Source organism: Kogia breviceps, chromosome 6 (assembly GCF_026419965.1).
Source record: "Kogia breviceps isolate mKogBre1 chromosome 6, mKogBre1 haplotype 1, whole genome shotgun sequence".
NCBI classification, from domain to species: domain Eukaryota; kingdom Metazoa; phylum Chordata; class Mammalia; order Artiodactyla; family Physeteridae; genus Kogia; species Kogia breviceps.
The window spans coordinates 17,285,079-17,302,084 of record NC_081315.1 but is presented as its reverse complement, the minus strand read 5'-3'; the positions used below and the strand labels follow the sequence as shown (position 1 = coordinate 17,302,084).

The following is a 17,006-nucleotide window of genomic DNA, read 5'->3' as shown; positions in this document are numbered from 1 at the left end:
CACAGGTGGCTGGTCTCCTGTGTAAGACTGTGCACTAGAGAGGGGCCCCAGCTTCCTGACTCCTCTTTACCGAGAGTGTTTCTCCTCTCAACAGACTTTGTTGCGTTGCTCCTGATAATTAGCAAACAATTAAGTTTACAGGGGAAGCTCCTTGTTGAAAAGAATGCTTGGATAAATCCCTCTGTAAAACACGTCCTTTTACTTTTTTTTTTTTTTTTGTGGTACGCGGGCCTCTCACTGCTGTGGCCTCTCCCGTTGCGGAGCACAGGCTCCGGACGCGCAGGCTCAGCAGTCATGGCTCACGGGCCCAGCCGCTCCGCGGCACGTGGGATCCTCCCGGACCCGGGCACGAACCCGCGTCCCCTGCATCGGCAGGCGGACTCTCAACCACTGCGCCACCGGGGAAGCCCAAACACGTCCTTTTATAGGCAGCCATGTCTACATTGATTTTCACACTTCTATTAGATTTTCTAAAGTGAGGGACACACACAACTCATAACCTTAGATGCGTATATTGGACATTTAATTTTGATCATATTTAGACTTCAGTGAGTAACTTATTTCTATATTTTGAACTATTCTTCAGTTTGTTATTTGTTGCAAGCGTAGACTTTTTTCATTGTGCTAAGATATATGGAACATAAAATTTACCACTTTAACCATCTCTAAGCATATAGTTCAGTGGCATTAAGTATTCACAGTGTTCTGCAACCATCACCACTATTCATTTCCAGAATTTTTCATCATCTCAAACAGAACCTCTGTATCTATGAAACAATAACTCTTCATTCTTTGCCCCTCAATCCCTAGTAATCTCTATTCTACTTAGTGTCTCTATGAACTTGCCTTTTTTAGGTACTTCATTCATATAAGTAGAATCATACGTGTCTGTATGTATCTGTCTTATTTCACTTAGCATGTTTTCAAGATTCAGCCATGCTGTAGCATGTATCAAAATGTCCTTCCTGGGCTTCCCTGGTGGCGCAGTGGTTGAAAGTCTGCCTGCCATGCAGGGGACACGGGTTCGTGCCCCGGTCCGGGAAGATCCCACGTGCCGCGGCATGGCTGGGCCCATGAGCCGTGGCCGCTGAGCCTGCGCGTCCGGAGCCTGTGCATCGCAACGGGAGAGGCCACAACAGTGAGAGGCCCGCGTACCACACACACACACACACAAAAAGTCCTTCCTTTTTAAGGCTGAGTAATATTCTATTGTATATATACTGTATTTTGTTTATCCATTCATCTATTGAGGGACACTGGGCTGTTTCCACATTTTGGCTCTCCTGCTGCTATGAGCATTGGTAAACAAGTATCTCTTTGGTTCCCTGCTTTCATTTCTTTTGGGTATGTTCCTGGGAATGGAATTGCTGAATCATATGTTGATTCTGTTTAAATTTTTGAGGAACTGCCAAATTGTTTTCCACAATAGTTATACCATTGTGGTTAATTATAAATTTTAAAAACTTATTCTTTCAGAGTCCTGAACTCATTCAAATAAATGATTCAGATATAAGACATTCAGTCTTCATAAATGGAACTAGTTTTTGTCCCTAGTAGTTGCACCTTAATGCTTCTACTACAGAAAAGAAAAAAAAGAAAAGAAAAGGAAAAATAGAACCAGAAGAAGTTTTTTTATGACTCTGTATCACACTGTACTTGGTTGGAATTGTAGCACTTAGTCCATTCTGACCTGTGTCCTTACCTCTGACTATTTCTTCCAGTTCACTCTTAGGGCAGAAATTATGACTACAGGTGCCTTAATGGGAGATGTTCTTAGTAAATATTTGTTGTTGAATCAATTGATTCTGCCTAATAAAACCTAAGTGGATATCTGAGGAATCTACTAATATCTATTCCCTGCTTCTGGACATTACGTTCAATGTTCCACCAATTATAGTTCCATTGGAAAGAGATATATCACAGAAGCAAAGTTTTTAGACGGTGAAAGAAACCAAATGGTGAAAGAGGAAATTACTAGATATGATTAGCATGCCTAGTGTTAAATGGGGGCAGATTTTTTATAAGGAGTTGAAATGCTTAACTGCAATATAATTTGATTTGGTGATGGATGAAAAGAAGGATGGAGTTTGTGGGGTGGGAATGGAATTTTGAGATTGTTTGGAGGTAGGAGTGAGTTAGGAATGTAAGAGAGCGTGCAAGAATGTTTGCCTTATGAGAAAGGAAACAAAGGCCGATACGCGGTGGAAAAGGAAAACACTCAAGGGTTAGAGACACAGGGCAACGAGGTTAGAATCTTGACTGATAAGCACACACTGGAAAATGAGATGGACTTGTTTCTCTTCTGACGGGGGATTTCTCCGCACTATTTGGGGGCACTGGCAAATGGAAAATGTAGTAGGTTTAAGTTTTTTTCCTCTACAGAATGAGATCAATCATACAAAAATATTTGTTAATGAAGAAAATATATCAAAATATTGACGGTAGTTTTCTTTGGAAATGTCATGCGGGAGTCTTTAAAATTTTTTTCTGAATTTTCTAAATAGTGTATAATAAGGCTATCCTACTTTGGAAATCAGAAAAAAAGTTAACATTTTTCTCTGAAAGTGCAGTTTCAGAAGTTCACCTAGGACTTCCCTGGTGGCACAGTGGTTGAGAATCCTCCTGCCAATGCAGGGAACACGGGTTCAAGACCTGGTCCGGGGAGATCCCACATGCTGCGGAGCAACTAAGCCCGAGCGCCACAAGTACTGAGCCCACGTGCCACAAGTACTGAGCCCACGTGCCACAAGTACTGAAGCCCATGCCCCTAGAGCCCGTGCTCTGCAACAGGAGAAGCCACTGCAATGAGAAGCCCATGCACCACAACGAAGACTGGCTCCCACTGGCCGCAACTAGAGAAAGCCCGCGCACAGCAACGAAGACCCGATGCAGCCAAAAATGAAATAAATAAGTTATTAAAAAAAAAAGTTCACCAAGTGTTGATTAGGAATTTTTGGGTCTAAGCCATTGAAACAGGCTGATTTAATCAGGAGGGAAATTTACTCGAGGAAATAAGCTAGTTTACGGAACTAGAGGGAGGGCAGAACCAGAAGGACCCCGAAGGTCCCAAAGGCAGCCTCAGACTTGTCCAGGGGCTGCAATGGATGAACTCCAGGTAGTTTTTGGTCTTTTCCTGCCTCTGTGTGGTAGCATGAAGGGAGCTTCTGACTGGCCAAATGTGTGTCATGCATCTGCCCCTGGTAAGGTGAGGGTAGGGCCTGGCACCTGGATTCGGAGGGAGGCCTCGCTGACTATTTCCAAAGCAGTAGGAAATCGAGGTGATATTCCCAAAACAAGGTGACAGCAACATCAACAAATCAATGCCTGTGCTGTCATGTTTTGGAAAAGATAGAATTCATTTTATTACACAAGCAATTTAATTGATTTTTAAAAGTGAAACAACTGTGTTCTACGTACGCTTGTTTAATCATATTTATGAGACAGATATGCTTTCTTTTTATGTTCTTCCTGGGGCCCTGAAAACTAGACTTCTTTAATGGGTATGTGTGGACATGGGGCGAGAGGGGCACGGGGTGATACTGATTCTGGGGGATCCTTTGTTTTTTAGAGAAATATGGTATTTTAATTTACTCACTTTTTGATGAAAGAACAGTAGGCACAATATTTGATTCATTAACTACAACAAATATTTATATCATGGCCAGTTAAAAATGTTTTCGGTTGACCTCATTAGATAATGGATTTGAGGTGGGAGGACTTGCTTTCATCAAGGTTCTTTGATTTGCAAATATGAGATGCCCACTCCAAAGTAGCTAAAGCCAAAATGGGGTGCAATGGAAGAATTCTGTCTAAACACTTCTTAAACCTCAAGGATAGGGTCCTCTTGAAGAAATCCAGAAATAGAAAGCCTTTAGCAGGGCCGGAAGCTTTTCAGAGCACAGAATGTACAACAGTTTGCGAGGCCCACGTTGTCGGAGACTCTGCCCCGGTTTCTCTTGGTGTTTGCGCTTCCTTCCTCTTTCTGCAGAGAGAGTGTGAGAGTCTTGCTCCTGGAAACACAGGCCCCTCAGCTCTCCCAAAAAGCATCACCTCCATTTCAGCCACATGCAGGGATTCCTCTGTTAAGGAACCTCAACATGGAGAGAGACCGACTCTGGGGCTGGCCTGGCGTGGATCCACCCAGGCCTGTCAGCTGTGAAGTATGAGCGTGGTCAGAGGTGGGGAAGCATTTTGTGGTTGAGAAAGTGAGAGAAAGGGGTGGGTGTAAGCTGGTCAGACTGCTCAAGACAGACAGGAACAGTTGGGGAGGAGAGGAGAGGGGAGGGAAAAGGAGAAAAAGGGTATTGCGGAGAGAAACGTGGAAACACTGGTGGTGATTCAAGAAGAGAAAATCAAAGGGTCAGGAGAGAATGCCAGAAGGAGTGTTTAAAACAGCATACTTTGAGCTGCATGATACTGAAAACCTCTCTCACAGTGCCTTGGCTAACAAGTTCTCTCCTGTGACAGGAAGTCCTGAAGAGGCGGAAGTCAGCCAGGCAATGAAGGCATGAAGCTTAGGTTCTTTTCACTTTCTCACTCTGTCATGCTTGGTATGGTCTTTATTATCGTCAGGCTGTAGAGGGCCCAGGTGTCACATCCAAACGCAATTACATCCAAGGCCAAAAAGAAAACATCTCTTAGATGTGAGGAGACTCCCAGAAGATTCTCCTCATTGGTCAGAATTGTGTCTCATGCCCACTTCTGAACAGAACACTGGCAACAGCCAGGTTTGGCTCACCCATTGGAGCTGACCTTCCCAGGCCTATGGCTGTGAGAAGAGGGGGGACATTGGAACATTAGGTGGGTAGACAACCACCAGTGCCGGCCACAGAGAAGGAAAAGAGAAATACAGGACTAGAGGAGCAGAGAGACAGAAAGTGAAAGAGAGAGAGGAGGGAGGTAGAAAGTCAGTGGGGAGAGTGAAATACAGAGAGAGAGTCAAGCTCACTAAATTTGGTGTCTTAGGTTAAAACGCTCTTGTCATATATTGTTGTTTAGGCAACTATTAGAAGAACATGCTTTACTTGTTCTTACTGCCGTTTGACAGGCTGATTAACGTTTCAGTAATTAGACTTATTAACCATTTTTTCAACCTCAGAATTATAAAGGCGATGGCTGTAGCTGTCTCCAAGGGAGAAAATTACTCTCCTTTTTTTTCCTCCTTCAAACAGGCCAGAATTTATTGAGTCATGAAAGGTGGTACTGAAATAAATATAATGATTACTTAGTTATTTGCTTATGTCTTTATTTATAATTTTATCTTTGTCATTGTAAAAGCAGTATAATAACCACATTAAATAAAAAAGAAACCAGAGACGTGAAAACAAAATCACCCACAATCCCACAGTTGAACAACCATTATTTGTCAAGAATTTACGCCTAACTTTTTTCATATAATTGCATACAATTTTGTAGATTGATTTGTTTTTCTTTTCTTTCTTTATTTATTTATTTTTCAGTTTTTTTTTAAACATCTTTATTGGAGTATAACTGTTTTACAATGGTGTGTTAGTTTCTGCTTTGTAACAAAGTGAATCAGTTATACATATACATATGTTCCCATATCTCCTCCCTCTTGCGTCACCCTCCCTCCACCCTCCCTATCGCACCCCTCTAGGTGTTCACAAAGCACAGAGGTGATCGCCCTGTGCTATGCGGCAGCTTCCCACCAGCTATCTAACTTACATTTGGTAGTGTGTATATGTCCCTGCCACTCTCTCACATCGTCACGGCTTACCCTTCCCCCTCCCCGTATCTTCAAGTCCATGCTCTAGTAGGTCTGTGTTTTGTTTGTTAAGAATTCACGCCTAACTTTTTTCATATAATTGCATACAATTTTGTAGATTGATTTTTCAAAACAGGTATATCATATACATGGTACAAATTTTGAAAACAAACAATATATATATATTTTTTATATATTGAAAAATAAAGCAGGCCTCCCTCCCATCACATCCTTAGGCCTCTAGTCTGCCCCCTGGCCCTCAAACCGCTACTACCAGTTTATTTTCTTCTATACATAGCCTACCCGTTAACCAGGAAATACGTGCATATATAAATTTTCCACGACATGCTTTATTATTATTATTATTATTATTATTATTTTCTATATGCGGGCCTCTCACTGTTGTGGCCTCTCCCCTTGCGGAGCGCAGGCTCCAGATGTGCAGGCTCAGCGGCCATGGCTCACGGGCCCAGCCGCTCCACGGCATGTGGGATCCTCCCAGACCGGGGCACGAACCCGCGTCCCCTACATCGGCAGGCCGACTCTCAACCACTGCGCCACCAGGGAAGCCCTATTATTATTTTTTACAAAATGGTAGCCTACTCTGTATACTATTTTGCATCTTGCTTTTTTCATCTAACTTTTATATTAGAGATATTTCCACAAAATTAAAATTGAACATTATAATGTATTCACACATTGCCACAGACTCTTTATAATCATCATCCTTTTTTTAAAATTAATTTTTATTGGCATATAGTTGCTTTACGATGTGTTAGTTTCTACTGTACAGCAGAGTGAATCAGTTATATGTATACATATATCCCCTCTTTTTTTGGATTTCCTTCTGATTTAGGTCACCACAGAGCACTGAGTAGTTTCCTGTGCTCTACAGTAGTTCTCATTAGTTATCTATTTTATACATAGTAGTGGATATATGTCAATCCCAATCTCCCAATTTATCCTACCCCCCTTCCGCCCTTGGTATCCTTAAGTTTGGTCTCTACATCTGTGTCTCTATTTCTGCTTTGCAAATAAGTTCATCTGTACCATTTTTCTAGATTCCACATATAAGCGATTAGAATCATCATCCTTAATGTCTGTAAAAGTTTTGAGTAAATGATTTATCCTTTTTTTTTTTTTTGACTGTGCCATGTGGCACGCTGGATCCTAGTTCCCCAACCGGGGGTCGAACCCATGCCTCCTGCACTGGGAGCCCACAGTCTTAACCGCTGGACGACCAGGGAAGTCCCTGATTCATCCATTTTTAAATAATTATTTATCAGGCACCTGAAACATTGGCAGAATGCTAGTAATTCTAAGATTAAAAGGAAATGGAGCACACCCTTGAAGGAGACGTAGCAGAGTGGAAGAGACAGGGAGGGAAACGAGTAATTACAGGTAGTCTCCAAGGGCCAAGATCGAAGAGTGTAGGAGGCCTTGTGGGCATGAAAGAGGGAGCCTGGAAAATGCTGATCAAAAGTGTTGAGGATAAGTGAGAGAAGAGAGCTCAGCTCACAGACACAGGGCAAGGAGAGTCCTTCAGGTAGAGACCAGGAATATGTGCAAAGCAGAGAAACATGAAGTAGCATCGTGGTCCAGGTGGCTACAGGGAGTTGGGTATAGCCCCTACCTCTAGCATCTCTAAGTTGTGGCCTAGTCTTCAATATAAATAATGCTGTGATATACAACTTGCAGCATATAACTGTCCCCATATTTTGGAGTATGTCTCTGGCTAGACTCCCAGAAGTGGGACCTCTGAATCAAAATGTAGGAGCCCCCTGACCTATGACATATAGTCAAAATGCTTTCCAAATGGACAGTATCATTTTATAATGACACCCGCAATGTATGAGCAAACCATTCCTTATTATCTCTATATCTTTATCACCGGTTTGTTTTAACATCTATTTCTTTAATTACTATAAGGTTAATTTTCACCATATATTTATTACTATTTGATGTCCTTGTGTGTGATTTGTTTTCTGTTTATACTCAATAACTGAGATTCTATATTTTACTTTAGCTGTATGAGCCCTACTTAGAGATAGTCATACTTTTTTTCTAAATATCTGCTGTCACTTTTTTTCTTATCTTGGTTTAGGTTTCTGTCTAAAACATAGAAGTTTTAGGTATTACCCAGTCATATCCATTGACCATTTCCTTCTATTGCTTCTAAGTTGAGGAATACTTCTAGCCAGAGATCTAACAAATAGTATTTTCTGGTTTGCTTTAAAAAATACATTTAACTCATAAATCCTCCTTGAACTTGCTTTTGACATATGAAATGAGAATTCAACTTGCCCCCCTGCCCCAAATTACCAGTGAGTTATCCGAACTTCCCCTTCTCTGTTGAGTTTTATTTCAAAGGTCAATCCTGCTTAGGGATCAACTCAGTCATCAACTGGATCTAATTTCTAGTCCTTTTCTGAGTTGTGTCATATCAGCTTAAGATAGACCTTTCCTTTGATTTACCCAGGAATCTGCAGGAACTGTTTTATTTATGTACAGAAAGAACTACAATACAGCACCAGTAGGCTTAGGTAAAGCTTGTCAGTGCCTCCCTGTTAGTAGGGAATCTGCTGCTAAGAGCAGACTTTACCTTTGAAGCCCACCAGATTGGTAGTAGTACTATGCTGTGTGTTTTGGGTGGGTGGGGGACACTTTTGAGGTAAACAGGGTTATTTCATCCAAAGGGCTCAAGTCACTGTTAACCAGTGTCATAATTCTAGAAGCTCTTGGTCCTTCCACCTTTGTGGGGACCCTGGCTTCTACCTGTGGCCTCACTATAGCCCCAACCCCTCTCAAGGCCAAGCCTACTTAAGTGCGATTTATTGCAAGAAAAAGTAACTTCTTGCTCCTCCACGTAACAGGCTGTCAGCTAGCTAGCTAGTTTTTGAGAAAAGTGAGAAGTAGTTAACCAGGGAAGCCCTACGACAAAGGTTCTTAGGCATACACTTAAGTATCACGCGAGAGCTTAGGAAACATGCAGATTTCTGTGCCCAGTACCAGGTTACACGGGGTGGTACTGGAAAAATTTCCTGATCTCATCTCTTTGTAGCTTCCCGAAGCTTTAAAAAAATTCCCACGGATGTTTACACACAGTTCTGAGCGGTTCTTCATTCTTTTTCCATGAAATGCTGGTACCCGCTTGTCAGCACCTATGAAAGAGCTCCAGGTGGGAGGCAGATACACAAGTAACGGGCACAACTTCTCAGGTAGGGCTGCAATATAATTTCCGGGCACGTTCCCTCCTTCCTCAAAGGTCAAAAGCTTAAACCGTTCATGATCTATAAACTCAATTCGGATTCCACGGAAGACCGTCCTGGAACGCCTTGCTGGATTCCTTCTCAGAGTTAAGACCAGTCAAGTTCCTTCGGCACTATTCCGTCTCGTGGGAGCATCTGCAATCCGGGTTTCTGTTGTTAGCAACTGGCCCTAGGGCAAGGATTGCATCCCGGGTCAGGATTCCTTCGGGCCATCTCTCCTTTCTCGTCCCTATTTCTAGGATAAGCCTATTTCTCCCGCAGGTGGGGAGGCTGGCTTGGAGCCGCACTGGGATTCGGGGGCCTGTCTTATGCAACCCTCGTGATTCGCTCCCCCCATTTCCCATCTCTCTTTTCTCCTCCTTCCCTAACACCTTATCCTTCCCCTGGGCTCCCAGCAAAGTCTACGACCCCTTTCCTCTCGGGCTCAGTGGCCCGGCGTCTTCTCTTGCCACAAAACTGGGTGGTGGAGCAGGGGGGCGTGAGTGTGGCTACACCCAGAACGGAGGCTCGTCCGGGGGTCGCGGGGAGGATTCTCACTCAGGATCCCCACTGTTGCCCCAGAGCGACCCTTTCCCCCGCCTCCCTCCAGAAGCTGCCTGCTGCTGCCGGTGGCAGAGGGGGACCCGCTGCTCGTCAAGCCCCGTCACTCCTCCAGGGTGCTCCCAATGGGCGTGCTCCCCGGGCACCCATACTTCTCCCTCCGCCCTGCCATCCTCCCCACCTACCCCGCTGCAGTGCTCGCGGGTCGGAGGCGCTCCGGGCTGGCCGGAGCGAGGGGCGAGGGGCGAGGACGGAGGCGGCAGCAGGAGCGGAGAGCGCTGCAAGGAGGGGGCGGCGCGCATACTTTGTCCCACCGCCATCCGGGAGAGCCGGAGCCCGTGCGCGCGCGCACCTCGCCGAGGCTCCGGCGGCGGGAGGCGGGCGGAGCTGCGGGCGGCGCGGGCGGAGCGATCGGCGGGCGGAGCGAGGGGTGGGAGGGAGCTCGCGAGCCGGCAGGCGGCCGAGGAGCGTCTCCTCCAGTATATGCCGCGGCCGCGTTTGCCCGGAGCCTGACCGACGGACAGATCGTCTGGCGGACGGGCTTGGGAGCTCGCCTTGTGCTCGGGGCCGGCTCCAGCGAAGCTCGGGGCTTGCAGCGCGCGCTTCCCCGCCCGCTCGCGGCCACCCCGGCTCCGGCGGCCTCGGCGCGCGAGGGGCTGGAGGTGCGGGAGCCGCTCTCCGCAGGTCGGTCCTTGCGCTGCTCAGCCCCGACCGCTGCGCTGCGCCGCGGCCCCCGAGCGGCGTCCCTGAGCCCCAGCTCCCCGCCGTGCTGCTCCGAGCAACGGTGCTCAGGGGCTCCAAACTCGGGCTGCCGGGGCAAGTGTCTTCATGAACCCAGAGGATGTCCGGGAAGCATTACAAGGGTCCTGAAGTCAGTTGTTGCATCAAATATTTCATATTTGGCTTCAATGTCATATTTTGGGTAAGTTGGAGCGCTTCTGGGATTTCGACTATCGTGGCCGATCGATTCGCGACGATTTCCCCCACGTTGCTCTCTGCCTTTACTTTTCGCAGCCCCTCGGGCGCTTGCCGTAGCGCGGAGAGGCATTTGCCTTCCGCCTTTTCAGCCTGCGCGTTGGAGAGATAAACATTTAATCCTTTCTAGGAACGCGAAGAGGTAAAAAGAAAAACCGAGCCGGAAAGGGGGCACCCAGGCCTTGGGGTGGCTTTTTAAGGGAGGAATAGCGTGGATGCAGATGAAAGAAAGGGCTCGGCAGTTTGAGAGATGAGCAACCACTCGGATGAGATTTACTCCGGGTGGGATATGGATGTCGGGCTGAGCGTGGTGTCATAATAGGGAAGGCTAATCGGGCAGACCCGACCCTGAGGTCCACCTTCTAACAAGGATCTGATTGGACGAGGGCTTGGCTCCGTGTTGCCGCGGCTGGTCTGTGCCATGTTCAGCGTGTATCTTCTTGCACCATCTCGGGCTTTGTGTAGGATGCAGATGCGGTGGTATACGGTTCTGTAATGTGCACGTAAATAACGCTTCCTGCACCCTCTTCCCCTTCATCTGGAAAGCGCTCCTTTTGCGTAATGGACTGACCAGTGGGCGTGTGGGGTGGAGAGATTTATTCCTCTCTCTGTGTTATTGTCAGGATAATCAGAAGTCACCATCAACATATGTTTCTGTGTGTTCGTGCCTCACGTCCTCCTTTTTGAGGAGTGACATAGAGCGGGCCGTTTTGGGGAAACCTTGGAGAAATGCAGAGAAGGTGTACGAGACATGTTTTATGGGGCTACCGGGAGAGCAAATGCTTGAAGGAAAGATTCAAACCATGCTCTGCTGGCACTACAGTGCGCTGGGCACCTATCGTAATGAGGCTGGGATGCCTACTCTTTTGTTTTGTTTGAATTCTTTTTCTTTTCCTCGATCTCACAAACATGTTCAACAGCCAGACAAAGAGTTCACTAGGACGAGAGGAAAACGTTGGTTCAAAGACCGTGTTATTTTTCCTTTCCATCCCATCCTATCCCATCCTTTTCCTTACTGGGCACTTCTCCTGCCCCTCTACTCTTCCCCCTCCATGGAAAGTAAAGATGGTGGCTGTCTGGGGGGGGGGGGTCGGTTCTCCAAGTTGCTGTTCAGTGTAGGTTCAGTGTGAGGTAAACAATAATCCAGTGGTGGGATCAATAACAATCCCCAAGAGTCTTAACACAGGGTGTATTTATTTTGATTCTCCTTTAATTTTGGCCATACGCTGTAAACATATACATCGATGAGACCAGTTGTCAATACAGCTCTTAATAGTCTTCTTTTTTTGCCACACATTTACTAGGCTATTTTATTTTTATTTTCTGTTTTCTATACGAGTACCTTGCACTGCTCAGGCATGTTTTGCAAAAGGAAATGGAAGGGATTGGAGACCACTTTCTGTGTCAGCATGTCATCTGGCCTCGGGACTGGTGATGAAGGGGGACCCATGAATACATATCAGATCTAGGCTTTCACAGGCCATTTTTGCCAGGGATTGGACATGATTCCTGTTAGCAGTCACCCCCCACCCTGCATTCAAACACTGCTATAAATATAGGAAGAAGACATTATTTTCTTTCCTTGCTTCCTTTTTTTCAGCCCTCGTTGGAAATGTTTAAAAGTCACATTTCTGGGTGAGGCGTTTTGCTTTTATCTGAACTTGAAACTTTCATGACTTTGAGAGTCAAGGACTGCCGATCTGGGACTGGATCTTGTTGGCATAGTGAGTCCAAGCCTCTTGATTCTACTTGAACACTTCCAAAAGTTGCACATTTCAGCAACTAGGCAACAAAAAGTACCCAGGGGCTTTCTCTGCAGTTTCATGGCAGGAGGTGGAAAAGAAATAAAGGGATTTGGGCCTGTTTCCCTGACAGTTTGGTGTAATTTTGTATGTACAGAGGCACATTGAGTATTTGCTGTGGATTAGGTTGTGGCAAGACCTCTGGAATTGTGGAGAGCTTCAAAGAATTGCAGAGTGCTTGCACAGAGAGTTGCAGAAGAGTCACGTTGGTCTTGTCTCATTTTGAAGGTCTTCATCTCTTGGGGGAAGTTTTATGGGAAGCCTGAAAAGAGATGTAGGCTGTGGAACTAAACCAGCTGCCCCAGGCAGAATTGTTATGTAGATGCCTTTGTTACAAGGGCCCTTCTCTTGCTCTGCTTTCTTCACACCTTGTCCCTCCTTTCTGGGCCTAAAGCCTTCCACTCATATACGCCCTTATACCTTTCCTATGCTGCTGTCTGCTTCAAATTTACCTCATATTGGAATCTCTGAGTTTTTAGTACCCTGGTCTCTAGAGTGATGATCAGTAGGGAGGTAGTCGTGATACTTGATCACAGTAACTCAAGACTAAGATATTACTGACTGAAGAACTGGGGTCAGGAATGGGCAGCCTGCTTCTGTAAATTGGTTATTGCTATTACAAATTCTGTAAATTTGTTTTTGCTGCGTAACAAACAACCCCAAAGCTTAGTGGTTTAAAATAAAACTTTATTATATCTGACAGTTCTGTGATTTGACCAGGCTCATGTAGGTGATTTGCACTTGGAATGGCCCATGCAGTTGCAGTGAGATGTGGCTGGGGTGCAGTTAACTGAAGGCTCACTGGAGTGGGATACCCAAGATGGTACCCTCACATGACTGGCGGTCGATGCTTGCTGAGAGTTCAGCCAGATTTGTTGGCTAGAGCACCTAAACGTGGCTTCTTCCTGTCTCTGAGACTGGCCGAAGAAACTTCCAGCCAGTGAAGGCTACTCCCGGAACTGTCCCAGTGTCAGGTTCATCTATTCCACTGGTTTAAGCACGTGTGGCACCTGCTCAATTTCAAAGTGCTGAAGAAGGAAATTCCCTCTTTTGTCAGACAGGCCTCAGGGTCGTGTGGGTTGTGGCCCTCTTTGGAAAATACAATCTTCTGCACTGAGCCTTAATTTCATTTATAAAGGAAAGGTAACAATATCCAGTAGAGTTGTAGACTCAAGGATGCAATCAGATAAGATATTACCCAGCACAGTGTCTCGGTATTTAACAAATGGTGAATATGGTCTGTGTCGTTGTCTCCAGATTTTGTACTAGTTCCATCCTGGCTATAAAACTTCTAGAATACCTTAGAATACTTCTAGAATACCTTAGTTTGGCATCATTACTACCAGGTAATGATGCTCCTCTCAATATCTGACAAGGAGATGAGGCGAATGGATCCCATAGATTGGATCATCACGTATTTAAAAAAGCACTATGGATCAGTGGAAGCCTTGAATGACTTGGGAGAACCAAGTCATTTTTCTCTTCTCTTTGCTGTACAAAGATTAGATAGAAAGCCTTGGATCCTTGAGGCCGAATTTCTCTTTGATGTGCTTGCAAATATTACATGGTATCTTTAAGTGGAGGTTTATCCAGGTTTGATGGCAGAATGCTGCATCTCATTTGTTTCCACAGGGCTTAAATTCAGAGAGGAGAGAGATTTAGGGAACCTTGCTGGGGGCATAAGTAGGAAGTCTTATCTTATGATTCACTGTAAATTGTAAGATGTTCTGGAATGATGATACGTCAGCAGTTTATAAGTCATAACTTTTGTTTTAATTTGCTAGACATCTGTTAGCTTCGATGGCAACCATATGGGAGTCTAAACTGCCTTTTGAATTACAAGGAGGTGGTAGGAAGAAAACTAACTAAATATGGTTATGAAAGTGTCAAATGGGAAAAGTGTAAGAAGGGTGTATAGACCTAAGTGGGGAAAGTAATTGAATACTGACTTGCTTGTTTTGGCCTCTCACTCCTGGGTCAGTGAGAAGGCACTGAAGCATTCTCACTTGATGATATGCCTGGAAGATTGAAATAAAGCCAAGGGGAAAAGTTGGAAAACCAAATAATGTTTCCCCCACCATAAAATTTCCAAGGTGAGCTCATTTAGATGGATCACTCTATCTTACTTAATATGGCCACAGTAATCGTTAGTCCCTGGCAAAAGGTGAAAGTAACCTGTATTTTAACAGAGCTTTATAATTACTATGTCTTTCTTCTAAGCATCTCAAAGCATCTTCCAAGCATATTATGACATCTTTGTGACAGATGTAGAAATTGGAGAACAGAGACGTGGAGTGACTTTTGAAGAACGTATCAGGGTTCCCTTTTGGAGTGTTAAGTCTCTTTCAATAACTATAGCCCTAGCTTCTCATTTGAATCTTATTTTAGAAGATGCTTGTTATTCTAAAATAAAACATCAAGTAAGTCATTTACATCTGTTCATAATTGAAAAGTGATAAGGTTTTTGCATATGTCTCAACACCACCCGCGAGCACACAAAAGTTAGGATGAAAATGTTAAGGAGTAGGATAGAATAATAAACTATTGTGTAGTCTACTGAAAATTCATAAATGAAAAATGGAGTATTAAAGACTGTTATTAAAGTGTTATTAAGGTGTTCTTGAGTCACATGCTTCTTTCTATATGTAACACTGATGCCTGTCTTAAAATTCTAACTGCAGGCTTGTGAATCACCGTCCTTCTCTAGAATATAAGGTCTCCAACTGCAGGGACTGTCTCTCAGTTCTTTTCATAAGCTCAGTGTCTAGCATATTATCTGAAACAGTAGGTGTTTAATAAATGTTTGTTGGATGAATGAATGATGAAATCATTGGAAGAGTACATAGGCATCATCTCCTCTAACTTAACTATTCAGTGAGGCATTTTCTCTCTAACATCCTGCCAACCCTCCTTAGGATGGAGCTGTTTGGGGACCACTTTAATCATTCGAGAGTTTCATCTTTCCTGCAAACTTGGTGTAGTTTTCCCTTGTAACGTCCATCTTCCTAATATACTGTTGTTGATTTTTAATTTTATTTTGAAACTGTCTCATGCCTGCAGGGAAATTGCAAGTAGTACACTTTGTTTTCATCCTGAATCATCTGAGAAAAAGTCGCCAGCATGATGGCTAGAACACCAATACTTCAGTGTATATGTTCTAGGATGTTCTCCTAGATAACCACAGTATAGCCATCAAAGCCAGGAAATTACCACTGATACATTACCACTATCTAAACCTTAGATCTCATTCAAGTTTCCGGGTTGTTCCAATCGTGTCTTCTAAAGCAAAGAAATTCAGTTCAGGAGACACATTGTATTTAGTTGGATCTTTTTAGTCTCTTTCAGTCTTTCACTGTCAGGTTCTTGACACTTGTGAAGATTTAAAACTGGTTATTTTGTAGAATGCCCCTCAATTTGGGTTGGTCTGCCGCTTTTTCATTCTTGGATTCAGGGTGTGCATCTCTGGCAGGAGCTTCACAGAAATGGTGCTGCGTTCCTCTCATTGCATCCGTCAAGCAGCACTGATTTCTGTGTGTGTTTGTTCCATTACTGATGACCGTCACTTGATTAAAGTGTTGTCTGCCGAATTTCTCCACCATAAAGTGACTCTTTTCCCTTTTGTAATTTATACATATTTTGTGGCAAGGTATTGTGAAATTAAGTATTAAAAAGCCCATTCCTCATCAGAATTTTGATTGATTAATTAATTAATATCAGTAAGAACTTTTGATCTCTTTTGGTCCAATATGTTTTAATTAAACTGTTACTCTCATTACTTACTTTGATGTTCCATTAGTTCCAGGTTTGGCAGTCAGTGGCAGTCTTTTTATGCCCTTTAACTCCCATCGTTCTTTGAGCCCTTCTTTGCTTTCTGGCAGAACAACATGTTCCAAGCTCATCTTTTGTATCAGCCATTTCTCCAAGGAGCCCTGGTTCCTTTGCATAGAGAATGATGTTTAGAAGCCAAGATCTGGTTGCTAAGTGTGCTCATTGCTTTGAGGCTATCACCACCCCTGGGGCCTCTCAGTGGACAGGACTATGGAATATGTGTATGTATATACACATATGTACACATACACACGTTACATCTGCACTTCTATATCCAGCTATATATTTTGAAAACCACGAGTTCACACTGGTATCTCAAATCCCTATCTGACACGACAGGGTTTATTTTAGGTTTTTCCTTTTCCATATTTATAACTACCTTCTTTGACAGTGAGAATCCTAGCTCCCATTGTTTTTTTTTTTTTTTTTTTTTTGCTCTACGCAGGCCTCTCACTGTTGTGGCGTCTCCCGTTGCGGAGCACAGGCTCCGGACGCGCAGGCTCAGCGGCCATGGCTCACGGGCCCAGTCGCTCCGCGGCACGTGGGATCCTCCCAGACCGGGGCACGAACCCGCGTCCCCTGCATCGGCAGGCGGACTCTCAACCACTGCGCCACCAGGGAAGCCCTAGCTCCCGTTGTTCTTAACGATTTACTTATTTGATTAAATCTCCCCTTATGTAGGCAGTCTTCCGCTGCCGCCCCTGCCCCTCACGTGGTTGCCCTCCTTACCTGCTTTTGCTCCAGCATGCAGTGCCACAACCTACTTCCCACCGGGAACACCTCTCTCTGATACCTTGCTCTGGGCTTCCACGTCCCGCCCCATACCTGTTCCTGGACAAAGGCTTTACCTTCCCTTGTCCCCACTTT

At 44.6% G+C, this 17,006-nt stretch overlaps 1 protein-coding gene across 4 annotated transcripts in view; it reads left to right on the top strand.

Moving 5' to 3' along the window:
- Positions 1-9,934: 9,934 nt before the first annotated feature.
- TSPAN5 (tetraspanin 5) overlaps positions 9,935-17,006 on the top strand; it is a 177,131-nt gene continuing 170,059 nt past the window's right edge. For 2 of the 4 annotated variants that reach the window (XM_067035536.1, XM_067035537.1), the window contains exon 1: positions 9,959-10,456. In XM_067035536.1, coding sequence (XP_066891637.1) covers positions 10,376-10,456 — 81 coding nt within the window. In that variant the 5' untranslated portion in view covers positions 9,959-10,375. Of the gene's footprint in view, positions 10,457-17,006 lie in introns of all 4 variants that reach the window. The other 2 variants (XM_059066916.2, XM_067035538.1) reach the window with 2 other exon arrangements.